Consider the following 19,244-nt stretch of genomic DNA (forward strand, 5'->3'; position numbering starts at 1 on the left):
TGCCATAGCATCAATCTTAAGCGCCTGGCTCGATCAGTGTGCTGAGGATTTCAGAGAGCCACCCGACTACCCATGTTTGCTGAAGTTGCTGCATTACCTGAAGAGGAACATGCCTGACTCTGACCCAGAGAGGAGGGCACAGAACCTCTTGGAGCAGTTCCAGAGCCAAGAAGTGGAGAATGACTGTGAGTTACCCTTCCCTTCTGCCTTTCTGTTCTCCCAGACGATGTGATACCACAGGGATTTATGTGGAGCACACTTAATTAACTCTTCTGCTTAACTGACACTATTGAGAGGCTTGCTGGTGCCTTCTTCCTTGTTTGTTTCTTTTTACAAACAAAATCTCTGTGTGAGGCTGCAGGTTTTGTGTGGGGTGAAATTGTCCAGTGTAGGTGCCCATGCCTTCCTTAGGTGCTGCAGCAATCCCAGAGCCTTGACCAAATGGTTAATTGTCAGCGCAATTCCCACGTCACTGAATTAAAGATCACAGCTACTCTTTAGCTGGGCTTCTTATTTCAAACATCTCCTTCCCCCAAGAAAAGCCCAAACCAGCAAAAACCAAACTACAGAGCTGCAACAAACTACAGTCTGAGTCAGAAGCCCTGTTGTCATGAGGCTTTTCTTCCTAGTTACCATCATGTCAGAGGAAGTGGCTGTGGCTGTTTTTTCCTATTTGAGTGGCTGTCTGCTGGTATCCAAGGACAGAGGAAAATCTGACGTTATTGGGGGTCACAGTGGACCGAAACAATAGTGAGCTGTAGTAACACAGATACGCTGTGTGCAGCCTCCAGCCCCACAAATACCCTTATCCTGCTCAGAAAGCTTCCTGTGCCACAAGCTGCAAAGCCATAGGAGCTCATGTAGTGTGTGAGTGAGAACTGGGATCAGCTTCCAGCTTTGGCAAAGGGGCAGAAGGGAATAATGAATGTAATAAAGGAAATGACAGAAACCCCCCCCCATTTCATCCCATAAAACCCATGTCTGCCGGATGTTCCACAAATACCATCTCAGTGTGTAATGCTGTGAAACACCAAATTAACTGGGTCATTAATGTTGACATAAAAAGGAGTAGTGCACAAAGCCCGGGCATTTTCCCTATGGAACACAAGCAGGTGAATGGGATTGTCCATGTGGGCCTATTGATGTCCTTTCCTGGATTAGGTTCCCATGGGGCAATCAAAGAAAACTCCCAAGAGCTATATTTGGGTTCATCTCTTGTTCAAAGCAAGCAGAAGTTCCCAGCAGCTCTGCTTCTGCACCAGTTTCCTCCAGTAACAGTTGAAAAGGTTCTTTTCCACGTTACAGATGGGTCAGTCTGTGTGAAACTGTTGCACATAACGTGATAAACTGTGACAGAACAGAGACTGTGAATTAGAACACAACTGACCTGTGAGGTCTGCAGAGAAGAGTTTTAGAATTGCCACTTCTTTCAGAGACTTCCTTCAAGACTCTAAATGTGTTTGTCTGCCATCAAGGCTGGGTGATAATTATCATCCTAAAGCGTTCATCCTGTGGTCTGAATTTACAAATCTGGGCCCTAATTCTGCAGTTTGATTTGGGTAATCAGAGCTCCATTCAGTGCTGCCATCAACTATGCCAGCAGATTAGATTGCACAACCAGATCCATAGATAAAAGCTGTTCCTGGCCTCACTTCTTGCAGCTTGAGCAATGCAACCCAAGGTGAGTCAGAGACTGCAAATGCAGAAGGGGCACGTGGTTGCCCTCAGCAAAGTCAAGAGGGCAGCTGGGCTCGGAGAGGGTTAAGTGGATCTGGGTGATTTGAAGATGATGAGATGCTTGAGTACAAGAGGATTCCAGCTTCTTGAAGGGTATAGAAAAGACTGGTTACATGGTTATGAAGGTGAGAAAGATGGGAGAAAAAGAGGCATAGTGTGAGGATTTGAGTAGGCAATGATGAGAACTTTCAGTTGAATTTCAAGAGCCAAAAGGAAAGCGAGGAGTTACACAGCCAAAAAGAGAGAGGAAAAAAGTGTGACTCTTGTAACAGTTCAGCAGAAGTCCATTTAATTATGTGTATTGTTACAAAACAGCCACAGAAAAACCCTGCTGGGACAGAGGTCTCCATTTATCGAGTTCAGCTCTGTCAGTGACTGTACAGATGGAAGTCTGGGTGCAGCCTGTACCCCTAATTTCTTGCATCAAAACTGCAGCAATTAGCGTTGCTGATTGGGGTTTTTTGTTTGTTGGTTTGTTTTTGTGCTAATGGCTGAAGAAAGGAAAACCAGAGTATTTTGACAACCAGTGATGAAGTCTCACTTTATCTGCTTTTGTTGCTTTCATGTTTGCTTTAGTTGGGTAATGAAGTGTTGCACAACATACTCGGACATGCACTGCATGCTGTTGTTAATGAAATCTCCTTGGTAGTAAGCTCAGTGCTTGTGGTGTTAGTCTTCAAGTCCACTTTGTTTTCCCTTCCTTCTCAGGGAGTTACTGCTGCCTTATGGTAAAAGGGATTAGGAAGAGGATTTGTTTTCAGGAGTTTTCTGTTTGACTTCCTCCTCCACCATGGGAAACAAGTGCATGTTTCTTTGTGTTTTAATATGGCTTTGTTCCTGACTTGTGGGAGCCAGAAGGTGGCATGGGAATATCCATGCAATCCCTTCCCTTCTGCACAGGACTTGATTGAAACAGCTCTCTTCTCCCACCTCTTCAATGATGCCCAGTGCAAGTTTAGCTGAAGCATTCAGCTGAGTGCTGCAGATGGTATTCCTTTTGCTGGGAAGCATTCCCAGAGAGGGAAGGTGAGGGATGCTGGAATAAACTTTCTTCAGTACAGCCTATGTAGCCACAAATGGTGCCAAGAAACCTGATAGCTCTCTTTATTTTCACATGTGGGAGATGAAATCTGGACGTAAGAGCATTCCCAGTGCAGTATTTTGGGGAGACAACTGCAATCTTGTTCCTCTGCAGTTTATTTTTTGTGGTTTACAGATTATAAAATGCATAAATACTGACATTTAGATTAGCAAAATTCAGCAGTGCTGACAAGGAATTTTTGTTGGGGGTGGTTGATGTTTCTTCTTTCAGAAGAAAGGTTAGAAAATGGGTTAAGCCATTTCTCTGCTAAGAATCCCTGAACAGCTCAATTCTAACTCTGTCTCTGTTTCTTCCACCTTTTGTTTGCCAATTTAATCTACAGGTCAGCATCTTTCTTGCTAAAACATGCAGCACAGTGGGACCATGACATCAGGCGGCCCCCTTGGAGCGTTCTGCTGCAATATATACTGTGATCTCTTAAACTTCTGCTTTGATTCCCTGCTTGCTGTACATGTTTATTAAGTTGTGTTTTTTATCCTGGACAGGTGACAACTTCATTAATATTACCTTCTGTGACCTGGATCATAAAGAGGAACTGGAGATCCAATGTGAAGATGATGTAGAATTCTCTTCTTTCCAAGAGGACCTAGTGGCTGAACAGTTAACATACATGGATGCTGTATGTAGAATAAATGTAGAGCTTGAGATGTGAGGGGAAATAGTGCTGGGTTTCTGTAGTCTGCTTTTAAATTTCTGTCTGTATAAGTACAGTGCTCAAAAGCAGGTGAAACATCTTTTCAGTTATAAGACAAGGAGCAGTGGGCACAAACAGGAATGGAGGAGGTTGCACCTCAACATCAAGAAGAACTTTGCTGTGAGGGTGCTGGAGCCCTGGAGCAGGCTGCCCAGAGAGGCTGTGGAGTCTCCTTCTCTGGACACATTCCAAACCCACCTGGACATTGTGATCCTGGGCAACCTGCTGTAGGTGACCCTGCTTTAGCAGGGGGGTTGGACTGGATGATCTCCAGAGGTCCTTCCCAACCCCGCACCATGATGGGATTGTGCAGGTTGTTGGGACACACAGCACAGCTCTGCTTGGTTAACCAAACTTGCTTCCTTCACTGGACTTTTTTCCTTCAGTCGTTCTGAAGTTTTGGTTGGGTTTCTTTGAGGTGTGCCTGTAAACTGTGCAGCCTTCTTGGCAAAGTTCAGTGTTTGACATCTGAGATATAGCACATTTTGACTGTGTTACTATCTGGCCTAAAGATGTACAGGTAATACATAGTGTTCTGATTTGGTTTGTCTATATTAATCTCCTTCAAAACATCACTGTATCTTTTGGGGTTTTTTTCCCTTTCCCCTTGGTCATGTAACTGATCTAAAGCTGCCTCTGATTTTCCCAGGACTATTTAGCTGACAGGTTTTCTAGAGCATCAAGCCTATAAATAATATGCCAAGGTGTCTTATTTTAAACTAAGAGAAAGTAAATCTTTACCTTTTTAATATCACATTAGATTTAGATAAAATTTGTCCTGTAAACATTCTTCACTGTCATGTGGACAATAGAGGTCTAGGAGAATCCTGCTGACATAAAAAAAATCTCTATTTCACTCTAGAAACTCTTCCAGAAAGTTGTTTCCCACCACTGTTTGGGAAGCATCTGGTCTCGAAGGGACAAGGAAGAAAACAAGCACCTGGTGCCAACCATCAGAGCCACCATCATTCAGTTCAATGCAGTTACCAATTGTGTTCTCAGCACTGTCATGAAGAACAGGGAACTCAAAACACAGCAAAGAGCCAAGATTATTGAGAAGTGGATTCATGTTGCACATGTAAAGCTTTGATTCTCTATTCTTTAATGTTTCTGGTGTGGGAGGTGGGAGGGGATAAAGGGGTTGTATGCATTGGTCCCAGGCCAGTGAATATCTTAGCTCTAAATCTTTCTATTTTGGACTGCTTTTCTTTGTAATAACAGATGAAGTATTCCCCTTCCTCTCCTTAGCTTCTTCCCCACCATGGAAATAGGGTTGGTACTGGACTCTTCACAGGGCTGGGAGCTCTAATTAGTGGGTGAGGCAGATGGGGAGTGCCATATACTTGGTAATATAAGATTTATGATAAGACAGGGGTAAATTCAACCACTTCCCTAGGAAGGAAATACTGCTCCTATCAGTGAAAGAAGTGAACTGATGCTTGATAGAATCCAAAGGTTGATAGCATTCAAAGGTTAGACTTGTTTTCAAAGGAACATTCAACAAGAGTGGAGTTGGACTGGCAGTGGTGCAGGCAGAATAAGCTTTGTGGTCACCTGTCTTGGGCCATTAATGTTCAGTCAATGAGCAAAGTGCTCCCTCTCCTCTGTCTATGAAGAACAGTGGGAGCCGAAATCAGATGTGGTAGAGAACAGCACAGCTGTTTATGTCTTCATACCTTCATATTCATCACGCAATTAAAGAATCATTTTGCATGGGAAAGACCTTCAATATCAATCATTGAGTCCAACCACTCTTTAACTCTGCCAAGGCTGGTACTAAACCATGGCCCTCAGCACCACGTGTCTGCCTTTTTAAAACATCTCCAGGGGGGACTCAACCACCTCCCTTGGGACCCTGTTCCAGTCTTTGGGAACTCTTTCAATGAGGAAGTTTTTTCTAATACCCAATGTAACCCTCCCCTGGTGCAACTTGAGGCATTTTCCTCTTGTCCTATCACTTGTTAATAGGGAGAAGAGACCAACTCCAACCTGACTCCAGCCTCCTTTCAGGGGATTGTAGAGAGCCAGAAGGTCTCCCCTTATCCTTCTTTTCTCCAGACTAAACAACCCTGCTTCCCTCAGCTGCTCCTCACCAGACCTGTTCTCCAGACCCTTCACCAGCTTTGTGGCCCTCTTTGACCACACTCCAGCACCTTAATGTCGTTCTTGTGGAGAGGGCCCCATAACTGAACCCAGTATTCAAGGTGTGGCCTCACCAGTACAGAGGGACAATCACTTATGTTGAAAGTAAAGTAAATACAATGCTTTGTTTTGAAAAGTTCTTGAGGCTGAAAGGTAGTTTGCCACTGAGTTACTCACAGTTTACATCAGGTGTACAAACCAGCTGGACGTGGTGGGGTGAGAGGTGCAGCAGTCACCAGAAAAAATAAGTATAGAGTTACAGCATGATGCCAGTCTCCTCCTCTTCTGCTTTATCAGTCTCACGTGTTTCTTGAGCACATTTTCAACCTTCAATTCCATTCTCTCGTAGCAGATTAGGTGTTTCTTCATCTTTGCATGAAAAGGTTTGCATGCCTTCTTCACATAACTCCAGTTTGCTCATTTCTTAGATTTTATCTTTAATATTTTACAGTAATCTTTGTAACTGCCCTTCAGAGCACTGGGCAGCTGGCACTCGACTAGATCTCTCTCTTCTGAAGAGAACCTTGAAGCACTTCCATATGGACATGCGTGGACTTTCATTTTAAGAATCCCACGGATTCTTTCCGAGCTGGACAAAATAAGCAGCCATGCAAAGCTCAAGCCAAGCTCTCCAGCCTTGACAATGCCCTTTCTGTGCTTCCCGAGACAGTATTGTTAGTCCTGGCACTTCAGCTGGGGCCACTGCATGCTTCAGGAAGCTGGTATGGGGAAGGAAGTCTGTCACCTCTCTTCCGACACTTACATCCACTCATTTGTGTTATCATCTGATGGCTGCTTTATAGCCCATGTGGCTGGATTAGGAAGCTGGATTCCCACTTTCTGAGTGTAGATCTCTAAGCTCAAGAAGGCACCAGTAAAAGGAACCTTTCTGGACTGCAGCTGGGCAAGCAAGTCCAAAGCTGCTTCCTGCTCAAGCTGTGGCAGCCAGGACAGGCAGCACACTCAGTGTATGTGTTCTGGGGACGGGGAGCTTTGTTCTTCCCCTCCCTTGATTCAGTGGCTGTCCCTTTGCTTAACTGATACACATAATTAAATAGCTGAGTCTTAGGTAAGCACATGAAAAATGCATGTGCATGCTCTGGACAATAATTGCACATGTAGAACAGCCTGTTGCATGTGTACTTAGCTGCCCACTTCTGAAGAGAGCAGCTTGCTTTGTGCATGCAAATGAGCATTTGGAATAGTTAGGTGCCTGAATTAGAAACTAATCCACTCATTAGAGTGCAGTTATTCACTGACAGCTAACTCTGTAACACAGCAGTGTGGAGTTCCATGGTTGTTATCTGGCTGTGACTTTCTGGGTCCATTTTCTTGGTTTGCAAGATAAACTGAAGTCTTTTTCTAGCTGCCAGGCCTCTCTGCTCCACCTAGATCTAAGATTCCTGAGCAGGAGCAGCCAATTTCATGGACACAGTATTTTCTTTAAAAATAAGAAGTAAAATGAAATAATGAATATCCTGTTACACTTAATTGTATTTTTGTTTAAATCAAAGCTGTTTCTGCACAGGATTCTTTCTGGTTTTCCCCTTGTGAAGGACACAGCATGAAGCAAAGTTATTCAAACCACTCTTAAAAATCCTTCTTCTATACAAATGAAAGCTTGCTGAAGTTCAGTCTGCAGTCAGTTAAATCATTAAGAACACAAAATCCAATATTGAATTCCTAATGTGCTCTAAATGAGGCAATGTGCAATTAAGTCAGGCTGCTTCCAGACTGCATCTTCCAGTCCAAACTCCTCTTGTATTTGCAGGGGTGGGGGGGAAGGAAATCTGAATGTTTGTGCCTCTGAATTTGTGTTGTCCCCACCTGAATTTCAAGTTTAACACAAAGATCTGATTCTTACATGTGTCAGTCCCTGAAGAAGAGCTGTTGTCTAGCTCCTTTGGCCCCAAACCTTGCACAAATAACTTTCAGGTCTTGCATGTCCTACCTCACAATCTCGGACTCTGTCTTTGTCTAGGCTAACTGCTTCAAGTCCGCCCAGTCAGTCTCCTTAAGCCACAAGATGTTAAATGTAGCCTCCTAAGCTTCACAGAGATGATTTTTAGGTGAATAAATGGGAGTAAAAGTTCTTGCCTTAGTTGTTCAGTTGTAATGCAACTCATGAGCAGAGCTGTTTGTGCTGAAATCATATTTGTTCATCTTACAAAGAAGATGAATGATGTCTGTTTCACTGTAAGGCTTCTTTGCATAGTCAGTATTATTACTTTAGCAATCAGCTGCATCAAAATGTGCAAAAGTGGCACTGCAGTTTAGTAAACACTCCTCTCCATGCAGTCAAACTCTCCTGTGTGTTGTCTGCTAAATTTCCACGTACAGATGCCTCTGTGTGAGGGCTTCTATTTGTGTGAGAGTTCCTTAAGTCTGTGGTGCCCTTGCCCTACTTCATGAGCCACCGACAGATAAACAGCAGTTCCTTGAAGAGTCACAGGCCAGACTTTCCCCACCTCCTCCTTGCTTCTACCTGCATTGCCAGGAATCTGTGCTATTTTTTTTGAGAATCAAGTTTTTCAGTGTGCTTTTCCATCAGAGCTTCTGCCACAGAGATGCTGCATAAGAAACGTTCTTGAACCTGTTAGGATTTGACCCCAGCTCTGGATGAGTGGTGAAGGTTTTTCTCTCTAAGAGTGTGCACATACTTGAATAACAGGTTATTCCTTTGCAGGTCTTTGTTTTTAATTGACACTTAGGTGATGGAGGGGTTACAGTTTAAATACCACATACATGGAGGCAAAGCCTGGGTTTTTCACCTGAAGGCTAAAAGGGGTCAGTAACTATAAAGGGCTTTTTAAGAAGTGTAACATTTGTGCTCTTTAGCCCAGATTTGTAGACTCTGTTCCACTTTTATTTTTACTAGGACTGGAACCTGTAGCACTGCAACATCACCACAAATATATGAAAGTGAGGAAAACAAGATTTAAGTGCCAAAGCCCATAAAGTGCTAGGTGACTGGAGATGGGGGAGTGATATTTTTGATGCTCAATATTTGTACAGCTGCCTGCTTAGCAGTGGGAATGTGTAGCAAGCATGACAACGGTCAAACAGAAGAGCACTTGCATGATGGTAATGCTGACATTTAATGCTCCTGTATTTCTAACCACTCCTTTCACAGGAATGTAGGATGCTGAAGAATTTTTCCTCCTTGAGGGCCATCATTTCAGCACTGCAGTCCAACTCCATCTTTCGGCTAAAGAGGTCCTGGGCATGTGTTGCAAAGTAAGTTGTCTCCTCCTCCTGCTTCTGTGGCTAGTCCCAAACAAAGGCAAAAAACTCAGTATTCTGTCTTTTCATCTTGTCTTCTCAGTCTTCCTGTTCTGCTCCTTCATGGACATCTGTTCTCTCAGAAGAGCTCCTCATTCCTGTGAGGCTCAGACATGAACTCCTCTTTCATACTGAAGGGGCAACCTGCCCTCAGGGATACCGGGTCTCTTCTGGCTTTTATAGCATATTGGATCTTCCACAACCTATTTTGAAAAGCTGTGGGACTAGCTACCCACCCAGCTCATGCCTACCACTCTCAGAAGTTCAGCACAAGGGCACTGTGGTACTTGCCTGTTGTCTTTTCTCCTTTGAATCATAGAGTCTTCATAGAATGGCTTGAGTTGAAAGGACTTCAAAGATCCTCTAGTTCCAACCCCTTTGCCATGGGCAAGGACACCTCCTACTAGACCATGTTATTCAGTGTCTCATCCAGCCAGGTCTTAAACACAGTTATCACCATTGTTAGAGTGGGTCAACTTACTGTTCTTGGTCCCTCCTTCTCATCCCAGGTTTATCCTGAGTTGTATGTTAGGCTCTGCTCTTGCAAAGTGAAAAGCTTATAGGGAATAACATACAGAGTACAACAGCCATGGCAGATATGTGTGTGAAGTTGGAGGAGGTTCAGGTTGTGACAAACCCTTGCTAATGCCCCACTAGTCCTGATCTTTTCTTAAACATATCCCCAGACTACAAAACCTCAGTCTGTACTGAAGACAGGATTTCTTCTAGGGGAATACCTTTATATGCAGCTGCTGTATTTACTGCATGCCAAAGACACCAGAAATCTCTGTGTAGGAAAGATGGTGTCCTGCTTGTTCCTTTTGAGAAGGAAAGATTTCATTCCTTTGCATCTGATAAACAAAGGAAACTGCCCCTCTGTCACATAGTACACTGCTGCATTTCTCCTGCACAGAGGTGGGCCTTTCCTTCTGCTGCCCTGTGTTCCTGATCAGAACATTGCCATCTTTCAAGGTTGGGTTGGACACGGCTCTGACAACCTGATTAAGGTAAAGATGTCCCTGCTGACTGCAGGGGAGTTGGACTGGATGACCTTTAAGGGTCCCTGCCAACCCAAACCATTCTGTGACCTTGTTTTTTTTATCACTGGGCAATAGAATACACTTAAATGCTTCTAGCTTTTCAGAGTGCATGGAGCAAGGTCAAAAATGAAGTGCTTGAGATACCTCTCTCTGCTATTTTTCTGTTCCTTTGAATCCATGTAACTACCTTCTTAGAACCACAGTCTCATGCCCTGCAGTGTGATTGAAAGCCCTGCTCTGGGTCTGCACACCTGTGGCATTTGTGATGCTGTCAAATAAAGCCTAAATTTATTGGGTGCACCAGATGATCCCAGGAAGGTTCCTAGTAGAGGTGCCACATCTCACTGGATACATTTTGGTGGTGGTGTCTTTTATATGCCCAACTGTTAATGACACATAAGAAAAAATACTGGCCTGGTCTGACTTAGAGTGCTTACTGCTAGCACAAATGACTCCATCTTTCCCTGTTGCAGAGATGCAGTGCTGCTGTTGGAGGAGCTGTCCGATACCTTCTCAGACCATGACAACTATATGACAACTAGGGAGCTGCTGATGAAGGTGAGACTTAGCTTGAATTGCAATGTTTGTGATCACAGTCAAAGCTGAGGTTAGCCCTTTCTCTAACCAACTGCCAAAGCTCAGCTCTCCCTGTGATACTGGATGTGGTGCTTTAAGCAGGAGAGGTCTGTAAAACTTGGAGCTTTTCTGCTGGGCTGAGAGGTGATTTTGTAGTTCCAGCAGGTGGAGGGAGGGGATTCTGCCCCTCTGCTCCACTCTGCTGAGACCCCACCTGCAGTGTTGGGGCCAGCTCTGGAGTCCTCAGCACAGCAGAGACATGGACCTGTTGGAGTAGGGCTAGGGGAGGCCATAGCAATGATGGGAGGGCTGGAAGCCTCTGCTGTGAGGCCAGGCTGAGAGAGCTGGAGTTGTTCAACCTGGAGAACAGAAGGCTCCACGGAGACCTTCTTGTGGCCTTTCGGAAAGCTGGGGACCTTTCAGCAGGGTCTGTTGTGACAGGACAAGGCATGATGGTTTAAAAAAAGAGGGAGACTGAGACTAGAACAAATTAGACCAGAAATTCTTGACATTGTCCCAGGTTGCCCAGAGAGGTGGTAGATGCCCCATCACTGGAAACATTCCATGTGAAGTTATCTGGGGCTGTGAGCATCCTGTAGATGTCCCTGCTAACTGAAAGGGAACTTGGGATATATTACCTTCAAAAGTCCCTTCCAACCCAAGCCATTCTATGAAGCTACACTAGCATCAGCATGTTGAGCTTGGATACCCACAGAGAACAGGCTGCACAGCTCAGATTCTCTGTGGACTTGTTCACAAGGCAGCAAGGCCCTTCAAGTTGAATGTCATGTTGCTGCAGTTAGGTCACAGCTAACACTCCCTTGGGCATGGTGATGCCTATGTCAAGAATAGCTGCTCTGTACAAGGAGAAAAACTTGTGCACCCCCTGAGCAACCCTGAGAAGGCTCAGGCTTGCACTGGTGAGTGCAGAGCAGCTCCAAACAAGATTCTCAACTGGGTGTCACCACAGTAGTGCTTTAGATTTCACTGGAACAATGCCACTCAGCTTCAGCTGAGGAATTAAACCAAGATGTTTATCCAACTATCCTGTACCTTTCTTGGAACTAGAAAACAGGGCTGGGGATTTCAAGGAACAGGCTTCCTGCTCTGTGTGTGGCCAGATGGACAACAAAGCAGGCTCTGTCTGAAACAATTTGACTTCTGCACTCTCCTGGGTGAACCCCAACAAGCTCAGGAGCTTGAAAGGAGTGAGGAAGAATAGCAGGGAAAGGTTATGTTCTGTAGAAACTAAGGAAGATTTGTGGCAGATTTTTCTGTTTACATAAAAAAGTTTCAGTAAACCAGTTCTTGGCAGTTCTCTCCAGTCAGCCTGGCATTTGTACCTTACTCCTTGCCTGGGTATCTGAAACACTGTTTTGCTCAAGAGACTGATGGGTGAACACATTCAAACCTCTCCCTGTTTTGTTTCTCATATATTTATCAACAGCTGTAGCTGTTTTAAAGCAGGTGAGGCAAGCACAGAGGGAAAATGTGTGTTCAGAACAGCTTTTTAAACTAAATATTAGAAAGACAGAACAACAGCTCAGTCTGAGCCCAGACCTTCTGGCTCCCAACAAATCGCTCTCCCTAAGTGGCTTGGCAGACCATTTTGAAAGCAGTGAGAGGAGAAAGGTTCCACAGAGTAGCTAGAACCTCTCTCCTACTTCTCCTCTTGGACCATTCTGCAGCAATGGGAGGATTGATGACCACTGAATCCTGAATAGCTTTGTTTTCTTTTACTATAAATAGTCCCTCCAGGGAAGCTGTGTTTGGCCTTGCTACCCATCCTGCACATTTCAGTACAGGGCCGGCAAAATGCCCTATGGAACAGGTTGGCCAGCACGAGAGAGGGAGCACTGTGTGCTCTCCTCCCCAGACAACAGCCCTGCTGCGAGCTGCAGTTGTAGCTTCTGTGCTAACCCATCCCAGCTGCTGTTTGAGAATCTCCACTGTAACTTTTCAGTGTCTTGAAGACATAGAGACAACGCTCCTTCATTCACTCCTGTTCTGCAGCTGAGGAAGGAAATACAGTTTGAGTGACCTGATCATTAGCTGTGACTGAGAGAAGTAGATGTTGTAATGAGAGGATTTTTACAAGCACAGGCTGTTGTTTTGTCTTAAAAAGCCATGGATAGTGATTCATCCCCTACTTATCCAACCACTGGAAGAAAGAACAGTAACTCCCAGTGTCCTGTATGGATTTAGAGGAACAAAGGCTAAAGGATCTGTTGTGAAATAGTTTATCCATTCACAGGAAAGCTTGAATTGTGGAGATGAAAACCTATTACTTACTTTTCCTGCGTGGTTTTGGTCAGTCAATAAGCCAGAGAGGGTAGTTGCTGGATCTCTGTGTTGTGGCATAGAAAGAACCACAAAGCATTACATAACATAGAGAGATGTTTACTTGTAGCAGTCCTGGCAAGGAAATTAAACAGAGATCCTGAGATTGAGAGTTGTCTGGAGTTCAGAGAAGCATCTGGCCACCTGAAGTACATCAAACTTCTCCGATTTAAACTCCCAAGAGACTCTGAGTAGCACTTAGCTTTGGCCAGAGCAGAGGCATCTTGGAGGAAACTTCCCTCACAGTCAGTCACCTTGTGGGATTTTGTTCAGAATCCCCAGTGTACCACTCCCAGAAAATTAGCACGTGTACCTCCACACATGAACCTGCACAGCGAGTGTTTGTTCTGGCCTAGCTTGCCTGGTTAACTGTATCTGCAATTATTTGACAGCAGTGCAGCTGCCAGCTCACCACTTCGCTCCTGCATTAATTGTGTTTAATTCTCCCTTACCTCACAGGAAGGAACATCCAAATTTGCAAATTTGGACAGCAGCGTGAAAGAAACCCAGAAGAGGACCCAGAGACGGCTGCAAAGTCAAAAAGATATGGTATGTTTGGGGTCCTTTTCCTCCCCTTTTTGTGCTGGTAACATGATTAACCCTAACTGCTGAATGGCAGAAGCCAAATCTGAAAAGGTGTTTTACAAAGCCAGCACGCAGTGGGTGATGCTCATAATGTGCACTCTGTCAAGAGCAACAACCACAGCACTGCTGTCAATTAGCTGACAAAAAGCAAGTGAACTGAAAGGTTGAGAATGACTGTGCAGCCTGGCTCTGTAAATATATCCCCTTCTGCTGTGGATCACAGTGAGCAGGTAGTGCTCTCTGTGTGTATAAAATGTGCACATAGCATCTCAATGTGAGCCAGCACCACCCACTCACAGCCCCAGAACTCACCATGTGCTGGGCTGATCCCCAGCAGTGTGGGCAGCAGGTGGAGGGAGGGGATTCTGCCCCACTGCTCTGCTGAGACCCCCACCTGCAGTGCTGGGGCCAGCTGTGGAGTCCTTGGCACAGCAGAGACATGGACCTAGTGGAGTGAGGCCAGAGGAGGCCACAGCACTGATGTGAGAGCTAGAAGCCTTCTACTGTGAGGCCAGGCTTCAGACACTTGGGGTTGTTCAGCCTGGAGAATAGAAGGCTCCAGGGAGACCTTCTTGTGGTCTTTCAGTGCTTAAAGGGGCCACCCAGAAAGCTGGGGACAGACTTTTTAGCAGGGCCTGTTGTGACAGGATGACAGGTGATGGTGTTAAACTAAAAAAGAGACATTTAGGCTAGCCACAAGGATACCTGTTCCACTGAAGGTGGTGAGACACTACCCAGGTTTCCCAGAGAGGTGGTGGAACCATTCCAGGTGAGGTTGGATGGAGCTGTGTGCATCCTGCTCTAGCTGCAGGTGTCCCTGCTCATTGCTGAGGGTTGGACTAGATGATACCTGAAGGTCCCTCCCAACCCAAGCCAGTCTGTGATTTTTTTTATGAAATGATTGATGAATACAAACATGTGTTCATCTTTTTCAACTGTCTAGTTTCTGCCCTCCCATTAACCACTCTTGTTACCCTTTAGAGAGAAACAGATGGAAAACCACACAATTCCATGTAGTAAGATAGGTAATGTAAATACTGGAATTCTTGTGATCAAGAAAATTGACTCTAACCAGAGCAAGAATCTTTTTTAAGCAAGGTCATGATGCTTCTGACATACAGAGAATTCTACAGACATGGCTTTGTAAAATGCGTCCACTTTCCAGTCTGCTGATAAAAATGGCTTCTGTGTCCAAGTTGGCAAAGATTTAAAAGCACAGGGGAAGAGAAATCTGGGACAGTTTGGGGCTGTTCAGTCTGGAGGAGAGAAAGCTCTGAGGTGACCTTATTGTGGCCTTCCAGTATCTGAAGGGGGCCTACAAGAAGGCTGGGGAGGGACTTCTCAGGATATCAGGTAGTGATAGGACTAGGGGGAATGGAATGAAGCTGGAGGTGGGGAGATTCAGGCTGGACGTGAGGAGGAAGTTCTTCACCGTGAGAGTGGTGAAGCCCTGGAATGGGTTGTCCAGGGAGGTGGTTGAGGCCCCAGCCCTGGAGGTTTTTAAGCCCAGGCTGGATGAGGCTCTGGCCAGCCTGATCTAGTGTGGGGTGTCCCTGCCCATGGCAGGGGGTTTGGAACTAGATGATCCTTGTGGTCCCTTCCAACCCTGACTGATACTATGACAGGGAGGCCAAAGTGTTGCATATCACTTTTAATTCAACTGGGAAAAATCCATATCCTTTTGGATGGTAGGAAAAAGCATTTCCTTCACAAGTGTGTGGAAACATGAACTCCACAGCTTCTAGCAGCTGAGAAGGTTTACAACATGAATCATTACTGTTAAAATGAGGTGAATAGCTGGGGAAGATGGGCACTTCTTGGAGTCTTGGCATTTGAGTTGCCTGTCTCATGGTATACCATCATCAGGTGAAAATCAAGTGGAGTGAAGCAGAAACTCCTTTCATAGGTTAGGCAGGACCAGTCCTCAGCTCCTTCTCTGGCAGCAGGTAACCAGGGACCCTGTCCTTCCTCAGTGCTTCTTCCACAAGCAGGGTTCCTGGTGACCCACTGTTAAAGATCAGGGTAGGGTGGCAACACTGCAGTATAAAACCACTAGGCAATATTGGTGAGAGCATCCTGTTCTCATGAGAATTTGATTTCAATTCTAGATTAGATACTGAGGATGGTGGAATGAAAGAAAACATGATTTATAAGACCCCTGTTTGGTTATTTAGTTTTCTTACTGTTGCTCTGATCTTTTGCAGGGGGCAATGCAAGGCACAGTTCCTTACCTTGGGACCTTCCTCACTGATCTCATCATGCTTGACACAGCCCTTCAGGACTATGTTGAGGTAAAGTGGTATGATTATTTTTGAATCCTAAATAGCCTTCCAGCTCTCAGTGTGCCCATTCTTGTATCTTCTACTGGATTCTCATGCAGCTCATAAAAATCTCTTGTCAAAAAAAATAGAAAAGAAAAAAAACACAACAAAAGGAAATGAAGGAATTTTATTTGCAACGAGAATCTTGTGTGAATTTGAGTGCAGTTATCTCACTGCCCAGGGTGGTGTTGGAACCCCCATCCCTGGAGGGGTTTCAAAGCTGTGTAGATGCGGTGCCGAGGGACGTGGTTTAGTGGTGACCTGGTGGCGCTGGGTTAATGGTTGGACTTGATGATCTTAAAAGACTCTTCCAACCAAAGTGGTTCTGTGATTTGGTGATTGGATCCTTAGGTTAAAAACATGAGGACAGTAGGCTTTCCATGGTTCTGTTTTATTTTTCTGAAACCAGAATTTTAGTTGTGAGGATTTCTGTGAATAACTGGTAAAATACTGATCACTGAAGTGCCTCAGTATTGACTCAAGTGATTCAAGACTTGGGTTTTTCCCTTTCTCTTTAAACTGAACAAGCAGAGGGAACCAATCTAGCACAGGAAGGGAAAAAGGATTGCAACAGTCTGGTGTTTAACAGAGACTGAGAATGGGGCCGATTTCCCAAGGTGTTTGGTTCAAAGGTTTTCAAACGCCTTTGAAATGTGGCCCCATTCATGGAGACACTTGAGGAGCTGTGCTACAGGCACTCAGCTGCCTTTGTGCTGGTGTTTAGGATTGCACCCTTCTCTCTGGGCTGGCAATAGCTGCTGGTCTCTTTGGCTGTCATTTGTTTTGCCAAACTGCACTAAAGCAGTAAGGTTGCTAGACGTCCATTCTCTTTTTGGCTGTTTCCCTTCTGTCCATGGGTTGTGTTCAGCTGGTGTTCCTGATGGGCTGTGTTCAGCTGGTGTTCCTGAGGGTCAGTGGGAACGCTGCTGAACTCAAGCCCCACAGCACAGGCAAAAGCCAAGCTTGTTTCTTGCATGCAAAATCCCACTAGCATTCTCCAGGCCTGATCTCAACACAGCTTTTATGAGCATTCTTGTACCAGGCTTTGCTTCTTGGGCAGATTGCCATGTAGGCCATGAGGACAGATATCCTTTGGGGACTCAGCTTTACGAGTGCTGGGGCTTATACCAGGTCTGGAAGCAGGTATTTTTAGAAGGCCCTTGCTCAGGGCAGGTCTGTGCTTTACATTAGTCTTGCCGCTTCATCCTGTTTGTGATTACATTCAACTGAGCATATGCTCTTCTACTCTGATCCCTTCCCCTTCCTTCCAACAGGGTGGCCTGATAAACTTTGAGAAGAGGCGAAGGGTAAGTTGAATGTTCTGTGATGTCTTCTAGAGCGTTCTCTTGCCAAGGACAAGTGTCTCTGCATCTACAAACCCATTCATTTTAGTGCAAGTTTGTGAGGGAAAACTAGATCTCTGAAATGCTGTGAGGCTCTGCCAAACATCGAGAGGTGGCACAGCAAGAAAGCCTACTTCAGATGTGTGCAGCAGGGGAAGAGGAGCTGTGGGCCACTGAGTGGCTTTACCTCTGAGGCATGCTCATTCCTTCCTTTTGGTGTCCATGGGAACACATGACATGTGTGTCCTGTGTGTTGAATCAGACCTGGCAGCATGAGACCTTTACTTCCCAGGAGATACAGTTCGTTTGTTCCTCTGCTGCAGTAAACAATTTGTAGGTAAAAGGCTGCAGAGAACAAACTAGGTACACAGGACTTGAGAAATCAATGCTCTCAGTCTTCCCTTTCAGCCTGAGCCTTGTTGGTCAGAGATAAGTAATGCTGTGTAGGAGTAAAGGTACTAGGGTGACATCTGTCCAAGTGAAGTCATGCCAAATCTCCCTTCTGGGGTCTGAAAGCAGACTTGGATTTGGCTGTGACAGAGCTATTTCCTTCCCTTAGCTGTCCCCAGCTCTACAAACCAACCACTGCTTGCTCTAGCCTTGCATGTCTGACTGCATGACTCAGGATATCATTAATGCCATACAGGAGCTTCTCCATGGCCATCAGCCCAGCTTTGTACAAACCAGCACCAAAGCTGTCAAGCCAAGGATTGGTTCCATTCCTGAGTCAATAACCTGCTTTTAAGGGACTTGTAATTATTTTAGTGTTCTAGTCACCCATAGCTGGGGCAGCAGTTTATTTTCCTCTGGTACAAGCATGAGTGCACAATGTGCAAAGCCAGGGAGGACCAGACTGCTTTTGTGGCTGGCACCCCCCCAGATTTTTACTTTTGCTTGCTGCCTGAGAACCACTTAAGAACAGAGCAGGATTTTTCTCTCAGAACTGGCCTGTCCAGCACAGTGGAGAATGGGTAGGGTCAACTGAGGAGCTTAAGAACTTACTTATAACCCTTTGCTATCCTTATTCCTGGAGGAACAACCAGCAGTGCTGCTTTCAGTGGGTTTGCACTGACATTACACTTTAGGCAGTCCTTGGGACAAGCTCTGTGATGAAGCAGGTTTCCTTGTGTTTGTCTTCTAATTTGTGTGTGCCTGGTAAAATGCTCACATCTCAGTGCACACAACGAGTGCTGGGCAAAAAAGCCACGTGTCATTGTCTGACAAACTGGTTCTTGAAGTAGACACTCGACTGAAACTGAACTGCAGGTCAGACCGAGTTTGTCCTGGGTCTCTTGGGGCATATGTTTAGTATACAAATGAGTGAGTTTGCCTTTATCTTGTTTTCTAACTAGAATTCCTGTTTGCTTATTTGTTTTCTTTTAGGAATTTGAAGTCATTGCCCAAATTAAGCTGCTGCAATCCGCATGCAACAGCTATTGCTTGACACCAAACCAAAAGTTCATCCAGTGGTTCCGGAGACAGGAGCGTTTAACTGAGGAGGAGAGGTGCGTTCTTAGTCCAGCTGGCAAAGCAGGCTCTTCCTACCCTGCTCCCACCCACAGGCACGTTAGGTCAGCCCTTGGCTATCCTCTTACAGGGACTTGTGTGTATTGCTGCTCAGGGGGAGTGGAAATACATCTGCCTCCTGCTAAACAGCTGGAGAAAACCTGTTGAGCGCTTAGTTTTGCGACTGGATATCAGGCTTTTGACTTTGAAATGAGATAGTCTGTTGTGTCTGGGCTGTCCGTATGTGCAGACACAGCCTCAGAAGTCACTCCTAAGGGAGATGAAGATGCAGTCACTGAATGTTTGGCTGGTGGATGTGGGCAGCAGGTAGCCAAGGCAACACAGAGTGCTCACCAGATCAATGTCTCCAGGGTGTTTGGGGTGGTTTTTACATCCTGGCTGAGCTCTGTGCTACTAGATCCTCCCAAGACCATTTACTGACAGTGTTGTACTAGGTTTTGACTACTACTCTGCTGCACTGATGTAACCAGATCTGTATTGCATTGTATTGACTAGTAGTGAAAAAGCAGTTAGCTTGTCCAAGATTCACATGAAGTATTTGCTTGATTTTCTTGA

At 45.3% G+C, this 19,244-nt stretch overlaps 1 protein-coding gene across 1 annotated transcript in view; it reads left to right on the forward strand.

Annotated features, from left to right (window-relative positions):
- The window catches only part of RGL1 (ral guanine nucleotide dissociation stimulator like 1), a 76,634-nt gene that overhangs the window by 50,957 nt on the left and 6,433 nt on the right, over positions 1–19,244 (forward strand). Inside the window, exons 5-13 of the mRNA XM_009909139.2 lie at positions 1–185; positions 3,325–3,458; positions 4,396–4,611; positions 8,809–8,912; positions 10,471–10,555; positions 13,373–13,462; positions 15,703–15,789; positions 17,094–17,126; positions 18,546–18,667. Of these exons, the coding sequence (XP_009907441.2) occupies positions 1–185; positions 3,325–3,458; positions 4,396–4,611; positions 8,809–8,912; positions 10,471–10,555; positions 13,373–13,462; positions 15,703–15,789; positions 17,094–17,126; positions 18,546–18,667 (1,056 nt within the window). The remainder of the gene's footprint in view (positions 186–3,324; positions 3,459–4,395; positions 4,612–8,808; positions 8,913–10,470; positions 10,556–13,372; positions 13,463–15,702; positions 15,790–17,093; positions 17,127–18,545; positions 18,668–19,244) is intronic.

Source organism: Dryobates pubescens, chromosome 11 (assembly GCF_014839835.1).
Source record: "Dryobates pubescens isolate bDryPub1 chromosome 11, bDryPub1.pri, whole genome shotgun sequence".
NCBI lineage: Eukaryota > Metazoa > Chordata > Aves > Piciformes > Picidae > Dryobates > Dryobates pubescens.